At 37.2% G+C, this 8,935-nt stretch overlaps 1 protein-coding gene across 1 annotated transcript; it reads right to left on the bottom strand.

The window, feature by feature from the left end:
• Positions 1–335: 335 nt before the first annotated feature.
• On the bottom strand, positions 336–5,851 carry rwdd (RWD domain containing 4). The gene is made up of 7 exons (XM_072686775.1): positions 5,661–5,851; positions 5,096–5,176; positions 3,432–3,541; positions 3,020–3,170; positions 2,172–2,280; positions 1,963–2,012; positions 336–1,839 (listed from the first exon to the last, which is right to left on the bottom strand). The coding sequence occupies exons 1-7, from the start codon at positions 5,682–5,684 to the stop codon at positions 1,822–1,824; spliced, it is 543 nt and encodes a 180-aa protein (XP_072542876.1). The 5' UTR covers positions 5,685–5,851; the 3' UTR covers positions 336–1,821.
• Between the last annotated feature and the right edge of the window lie 3,084 nt (positions 5,852–8,935).

Here is an 8,935-nt window from a genome sequence, read left to right on the forward strand (position 1 = left end):
GGAAGTTGCAAGAGGGTATGATGGGAAATGTAGTACGAAATGATCAGAAAACCAACACGTAGGCCTGACTGTTGAGCTTTACTTCAATGTGATGTGAGCTTTATGTGTGATTTATTAAGTTCTGAATCCACAAATAAAAATATATTTAAAAAAAATACTAATCTGTTATCTTTGAATAGACCAAATTTAGCACTACAAGCAGTACACACTGCTGTGAAGGCGTTGGGCATTAAAACAGGAGGAAATGTCACCGGATATAGCTCAGCTGTAGTGAATCAGATTTAACCAGAATCAGATCACTGTATAATATTCCCGAATAAAACACAAACACTGTGTATGTAACACCCCTTTTAATAAATGCATGCAATGCAGATGGTCACATTGAAAAGTACCGCCAATAGAATAGGATTCTCTGGAGCAGCTGATAAACATGGACCTAGTGGCACCGTGTTCTCAAGAATGATGGCTGATGCTCCATCCAGTACTTTTGGGTGGGTTGGGGAGGTGGGGGTGAGGTAGGGTGTTCATATGTTTGAGTATGTGTTTTTATTAGTGGTGTCAATCAATTTAAATATTTAATCGCATTAATCACAACAATATTAACTGTGATTAATTATGATGTAGTTTTGGGAACTTTAGCCTCAGATACAGAGAAAAGGCTTCCACAACTTTTTAAGAGATAAATCGATGAGCAGTCATTGGGCTGGATTAAGCTAGGAGCTAATAGAGGAGCAGCTGTGTGTGAGAGAGAGAGATACATGAGGGAAGGTTAAGAGAATGAGAGTTAGTTATGAGATTTATTTCATTATTTAATTTATTATTTCAGCATAAATAAAGTGTATCTACCCTCTTAGCTACCCTTTTCACTCCGCCACTAGGCTCTAAAGTAAGGGACCTATGGGAGGACGTCTGGGCCAAACTTGGTGAAATGATTCACTTGCGTTAAACCTCTTACTCAAATAAACTTAAAAGGTATATATTTAAAAACCCTTACAGGCAACAGACAAAATCATTTGCCTTTTAATAGAACACAAGGTGTCAAATTTCCTTAACACCATTTAAAAAAAAAGAAAAAGAAAAAAGACACAGATGGAAACTTCCATAAGATTTTTTTTATATTGTGTCAAGAGAGTTACCACAATAAATAACTGAAAGGAGAAAGCAACAGGCTAAAAACAGGTACAAATACAAACTGAAGGTCACCTGATCAAACTGCACTGCACCATAAAATGTCAATGTTATCATTTTGCAGCTGTCAGTGTTGCGTGAACTGCAGCCTGGCTGGCCGATAACCTGGGTACATAGAGCCTTTCAGCTTGAAGACACTGGACCGGAGTCTTCCCTCAACATGGACTTTCTCTCAGACACCCCATGATTTTTAGGCCGTCTAAACAGCATTATCGCTTATTAAAAGTCACTACCACTTTGGTGAAACTACTACAAGTTTCTTGTTGGCAAAGGACGTTTTTATGTCCATGTCCTGTGTCTCCTTGTCTCAGTGGCACAAACAAAACAGTAGCCTCAAGTGAATTCAAATCATGGCTAGAGAATTCATTTCAACTTTCTTTAAAAACTAGTCATGTCAGACTTTCCTCGTCCATCGGTCCATCCATTCATCCGCTTCTCCTTCAATCCATTCAGCCTTCTGCAGTTGTTTTTCTAGCCGTCCTCCTTTCCTCCCGTTTTGCTCAGCTGTGATAGAGGTTAGTCATCAAGCGTATTAGTCAAAAGAGGTGTGGAAAACACCTCTCATCATACTTGACAAATGGACTGCATTGCAACAAGGAATCATCAGTATCATTAGTTCTACTGATGGGGGCTTTAAAGTATACTTACATGCTGTTTGAAGAATGAAAAAATCAGCAACATATGTGAAAACAAAACAGAGGACATTGTGTATCAATATGTTTCTGCATTTTTAAATGAACAATGTAATGTAGCGGTCTTCAGTTAGCCAATTACCTTAATAACGTCAACCCAATTCCAACCTCTGGGCAGTTCACCCTTGTTATCTGTTGGTATTAAATAAAGTATATAAACAATTAATTTACATGGATGTTAGGTTTAGATGTTTGCGCAATTGGATAGTTTTAGATTAAAACTGTGCTGTAATTTAGCTCAAAAGTCTTTTTTGATAACAGTACGAAATTATTATTATTGTTTAGGCTTACCAGTTCTTCCTATCATTTTCCGTTTCTGTGCCTTTGTTAGTTGTTCTTTCTTCTCCTTTTTCTTGATGGCAGAAATTGGACTATTTGTCTCAGTGTTAGAGGTCAGGGTCTAAACAAAACAATATCATAGTTAAATTAAGGCACAGTTCAGGAGAGAGAAAGAAGCATTCTAATATTATGGATGAACTGGTCATCCATTTGGGAAAAAAAAATATTTTTTTATCTTAAATCTTTAATTTCTTTTTTTTTTAAAAGCTGTAGTGCCACAAATGGAAATCTCAGCCAAATGCCCAGGTCATAACCTTCTGTTTTAGCTTTAGATCGTGGGCAGGTGTTTTTTTTTTGCCTCTACACTTTACTTTTTCCATCAATCTAATACAGGTTCACTGACACTGAAGCGAAACAGCAAACTAATCTGTATTTCTGATAATGAAGTTTTCTGGTGAGTGTAGTATTGACAAATTCACCCCTGCCTCCTGAAATGCGTTTCTAAAGGCGTGTGAGGACTTAGCCTTACAATTTGGCACAACTCTGGTCTTCATGTTGACAAACAGCAAGAGCAGACTCCAAAGATGACCAAATCACGATTAGATGCTGGCACTAATTAAACACTCATGAAGCTCGATGTCAAGCATTAAAACATGTCTGAGTACAAACGTAAATGAAAATAATTTGTCTTGTAATGCCCCAGACACTGTAAAATGTGCAGTGTGATTTTTGCCCATTTGTTCACATACTAGTATGTTATACAGTCTCAGAATCAAGTCTATTTGAAAGAAAAATATGAACAAATTTAATTTTATAGTAAAGTATTCAGTAAAGTATTCATATTCAGTTGAGATACTGACCACAGCAGACACTACTGGCTGGTGATTCTCCATGAGCATCTCCTGGTTCTCTTTGGCCCACTCAAATAGTGTGTACATCATTGCAGTTCCCAGGTTTATCTCAACCTGCTCTTGCAGCTTTGAGATTATTAGCTGCTTGATCTCTGAAGAGCTAAAGACAAAGACATGTCCAAATTTACAACAGAAAACTGGCAGCACGATTTACTGAGTTTGAGATGATCATCACTGTAGCCTCCATTTCAGTGACCTCTTTGACATAATTTGCCTGATGTTCCTGCATAACAGGGGTACAACATCTTTCTAATCACAGTTATAAGCTTGATGGATTTCATATATCATATATTCAAAGCATAAATTGCCCAGTACTGCATTTTAGGCATGGACACAAAATGAAAATATGAAGACCACTTACATTCTGTTGTTAAAAAAGGCATCTAGGGATATATGAGGTGCAGTTTCAGGATATGTCTCTGGCCATGAGACATCCAGCAGGAATGATTTGGAATCGTCATGATCTCCAACCTACAGAGAAATATATAGACAAGGTTATGCAATGACACTATGGAACAACCTCCAGCTATATAAGGAAATATAAGCTAACAATATTAAGCAGAATGGAAATCTAAACAAAATAACAAACCATCATATTTAAACAGACACAAAAGTAAAAATATTTAAGTTTCTTGGGAAATCTTCAGATTTCATTAATTGCCATACATGCGGTTATTTTATGTAATCTATATTCAGCCATCCCAAAGCAGCATAATAAGCCCAATAGGATGAAAACTGTGAAAATACACCCAGCAATCTAGTTAGGAAAAAATGGTTTGTAAAAAAATTAATAAAAAAAATATTGAATATCAGTGCCATGTTCATAATCTTTTGGACACATTCCAAAATAAAAGTAGTAAATCAACTGATCAACTTAAAAAAACAAAAAAACAAAAGCAGAGTAGTATGGATTACAGCTAAATGCCATTATAATGTTTACATTAACTGTGAAAGAATAAGAACTGTTTCTCAATCTGTAACACAGCTTAACCGGCACATGGAGTTCTCACGTTAACTGACAATATTTCATCTTAATGTGATAAATTCTGTTATTGTAATACACAATTTGCTTTTCTAAGCATATTGAGGATATGGTTAGTGTTAGTGTAATAAACTGCATGTTTCATAACAAACAGTGCAATTAGACTGGTTTAATTGGATGAAGAGCAGCAGACGTTGAATATCAATCACTGTACTCAGTACGGGAGAGTATCTGAATAGTAGTCGTTTTTTAGAATCTGTTGCTACTGATGTTTTTAGTCTGTGGTAACATTTATTGTGACAAATATCCTGTATCATTAGAAGTCTTTAAATATTGTGATATAGTATTTTTCCCATGTTGGCCCACCCCAGTTTCCACCCATTAAACAGACTTTGAGTACACTTTTCCAGCAGGTTCACACATGGACAATGGTCTGCAGGCTTTTGTTACAACGTCTTATAATATATGTCCAATATATGACACTGATTGGTGGAGCATATGAATGCAAGACACCTCTCCATGTGTATAACAATAGATCTATAAATCTATCTATCTATCTAGTTTTAAACTTAAAAGGTGTATCCAAATCAAATAGATTGATTGAATTATATATATATATATATATATATATATTAAAAAGGTTGTGTTTACTATGGTGTGTCAAAGCAGCCGGTAAACTATAACACTTTGTATTTTTAGTACTTTTAATCAGTACTCAGTCAGAAATGAACCGCCCCATACAAGACTAAGGAAACAAACAGACATATACATAAATAATACTATTATGTATATGTATGTATGTGTATGTGTATATATATATATATATATATATATATATATATATATATATATATATATACATATATATACACACACACACACACATATATATATATATATATATATATATATATATATATATAAATAATATAGTAATTATTTGGCATGGAGTGAATGGTTGCTGTTGTTGTGTTTGCAACTTTAAGACAGCACAAAAAGTAGCATTTGGAAACTACAGAAAGAGAAAGAGGACCACCAGTTACCCTGAACTGGAAGGAAACCGGACTGAGCTCTTTGAAACACTCGTCTCCTTCATAGATTGAGCGCAGAGCCTCCAACTCCATCTGCAAGAACAGAAAAAGATGCCCATCGTGAACTAAGAAAAGTAAAGAGGCAGAATTAACCAGATGAATAGCCTCCTCCAGCAGCAGTGGTGGTGGTAGTGGTGGTCCAGCAGTGGAGCAGCTGTAGCATCAGGCTGGGATTCGGCTGCTTATCAGTTTAATTTCCCAGTCCACCTTAAATAGTGAGTCGGTTAACGCCTAGCGCCTAAACGACAGCGTGCGAGTGCTGCCTCATTTAAGGTGGAACGGAAAATTCAAGCAACAAAAAAACCTTCAGCGGTGATATTAGCTAGCTAACACAGTAAAGCCAGACAGCTCGTCTGCTCTACAGCTTTTCACCACTGTTCTGATAGCTAAGCTACTAGCACACACTGACAGACGACTGGTCGACAGGGCGAGCGCTGATAATTCGGCTGTAGTTTGGAGAACTTCGTTAGCAACCAAATGCTAACTGCTTAGCTAGCAAGCTAGCTAGCTCTCTTACCTCTTGCTCTTCGTTAGCAGTCATGTTTTACTCTTCGGCAGTCGCTCAGCCCTGTCGTTTCTCCTAAATAACAACCCCGACTAAACCAGCTATTTCTGCGCTCGATTACAGGAACATGTTTTATACGGACAGCCTGAACAACTCATGCTGCCCATCAACATTTGGCAGTTTCTTCAGTGAACTCCAAAACCCGGCGGAGGTAAAAGTCATGTCGCCCAGAGAAGAGAGACACTGCCACTGCTGGACTGGAGGGAGAATTGGGCACATTCCCAATTACGTTTCGTTCATTTAAACTAATAACTAATAATATTTACACTAATAACCTATACGTCTCTGATAGAAAGGCATGGAAAATGGGAAGTTTGTTTCCAGCGTCAGAATCTGAACAATTCAGCCAGAAGTGAAAGATGCTAGTTGTAACAGATGAGAGATGCTAACTATAACAGATGAGAGATGCTAGTTGTAACAGATCAGAGATGCTAGTTGTAACAGATGAGAGATGCTAGTTGTAACTGATGAGAGATGCTAGTTGTAACAGATGAGAGATGCTAGTTGTAACAGATGAGAGATGCTAACTATAACAGATGAGAGATGCTAGTTGTAACAGATCAGAGATGCTAGCTGTAACAGATCAGAGATGCTAGTTGTAACAGATCAGAGATGCTAGTTGTAACAGATGAGAGATGCTAGTTGTAACTGATGAGAGATGCTAGTTGTAACAGATGAGAGATGCTAGTTGTAATATATGAGAGATGCTAGTTGTAACAGATCAGAGATGCTAGTTGTAACAGATCAGAGATGCTAGTTGTAACAGATCAGAGATGCTAGCTGTAACAGATCAGAGATGCTAGTTGTAACAGATGAGAGATGCTAGTTGTAACAGATGAGAGATGCTAGTTGTAACTGATGAGAGATGCTAGTTGTAACAGATGAGAGATGCTAGTTGTAACTGATGAGAGATGCTAGTTGTAACTGATGAGAGATGCTAGTTGTAACTGATCAGAGATGCTAGTTGTAACAGATGAGAGATGCTAGTTGTAACTGATGAGAGATGCTAGTTGTAACAGATGAGAGATGCTAGTTGTAACTGATGAGAGATGCTAGTTGTAATATATTCGAGATGCTAGTTGTAACTGATGAGAGATGCTAGTTGTAATATATTCGAGATGCTAGTTGTAACTGATGAGAGATGCTAGTTGTAATATATGAGAGATGCTAGTTGTAACAGATGAGAGATGCTAGTTGTAACTGATGAGAGATGCTAGTTGTAACAGATGAGAGATGCTAGTTGTAATATATGAGAGATGCTAGTTGTAACAGATGAGAGATGCTAGTTGTAACAGATGAGAGATGCTAGTTGTAACTGATGAGAGATGCTAGTTGTAACAGATCAGAGATGCTAGTTGTAACAGATGAGAGATGCTAACTATAACAGATGAGAGATGCTAGTTGTAACAGATCAGAGATGCTAGTTGTAACAGATGAGAGATGCTAACTATAACAGATGAGAGATGCTAGTTGTAACTGATGAGAGATGCTAGTTGTAACAGATGAGAGATGCTAACTATAACAGATGAGAGATGCTAGTTGTAACAGATCAGAGATGCTAGCTGTAACAGATCAGAGATGCTAGTTGTAACAGATGAGAGATGCTAGTTGTAACTGATGAGAGATGCTAGTTGTAACAGATGAGAGATGCTAGTTGTAATATATGAGAGATGCTAGTTGTAACAGATCAGAGATGCTAGTTGTAACAGATCAGAGATGCTAGCTGTAACAGATCAGAGATGCTAGTTGTAACAGATCAGAGATGCTAGTTGTAACAGATGAGAGATGCTAGTTGTAACTGATGAGAGATGCTAGTTGTAACAGATGAGAGATGCTAGTTGTAATATATGAGAGATGCTAGTTGTAACAGATCAGAGATGCTAGTTGTAACAGATCAGAGATGCTAGTTGTAACAGATCAGAGATGCTAGCTGTAACAGATCAGAGATGCTAGTTGTAACAGATGAGAGATGCTAGTTGTAACAGATGAGAGATGCTAGTTGTAACTGATGAGAGATGCTAGTTGTAACAGATGAGAGATGCTAGTTGTAACTGATGAGAGATGCTAGTTGTAACTGATGAGAGATGCTAGTTGTAACTGATCAGAGATGCTAGTTGTAACAGATGAGAGATGCTAGTTGTAACTGATGAGAGATGCTAGTTGTAACAGATGAGAGATGCTAGTTGTAACTGATGAGAGATGCTAGTTGTAATATATTCGAGATGCTAGTTGTAACTGATGAGAGATGCTAGTTGTAATATATTCGAGATGCTAGTTGTAACTGATGAGAGATGCTAGTTGTAATATATGAGAGATGCTAGTTGTAACAGATGAGAGATGCTAGTTGTAACTGATGAGAGATGCTAGTTGTAACAGATGAGAGATGCTAGTTGTAATATATGAGAGATGCTAGTTGTAACAGATGAGAGATGCTAGTTGTAACAGATGAGAGATGCTAGTTGTAACTGATGAGAGATGCTAGTTGTAACAGATCAGAGATGCTAGTTGTAACAGATGAGAGATGCTAGTTGTAATATATGAGAGATGCTAGTTGTAACAGATCAGAGATGCTAGTTGTAACAGATGAGAGATGCTAGTTGTAACTGATGAGAGATGCTAATTGTAACAGATGAGAGATGCTAGTTGTAACTGATGAGAGATGCTAGTTGTAACTGATCAGAGATGCTAGTTGTAACAGATGAGAGATGCTAGTTGTAACTGATGAGAGATGCTAGTTGTAATATATGAGAGATGCTAGTTGTAATATATGAGAGATGCTAGTTGTAACAGATCAGAGATGCTAGTTGTAACATATGAGAGATGCTAGTTGTAACAGATCAGAGATGCTAGTTTTAACTGATCAGAGATGCTAGTTGTAACAGATCAGAGATGCTAGCTGTAACAGATCAGAGATGCTAGTTGTAACAGATGAGAGATGCTAGTTGTAATATATGAGAGATGCTAGTTGTAACAGATCAGAGATGCTAGTTGTAACAGATGAGAGATGCTAGTTGTAACTGATGAGAGATGCTAATTGTAACAGATGAGAGATGCTAGTTGTAACTGATGAGAGATGCTAGTTGTAACTGATCAGAGATGCTAGTTGTAACAGATGAGAGATGCTAGTTGTAACTGATGAGAGATGCTAGTTGTAATATATGAGAGATGCTAGTTGTAATATATGAGAGATGCTAGTTGTAACAGATCAGAGATGCTAGTTGTAACAT

Source organism: Salminus brasiliensis, chromosome 9 (genome assembly GCF_030463535.1).
Source record: "Salminus brasiliensis chromosome 9, fSalBra1.hap2, whole genome shotgun sequence".
NCBI lineage: Eukaryota > Metazoa > Chordata > Actinopteri > Characiformes > Bryconidae > Salminus > Salminus brasiliensis.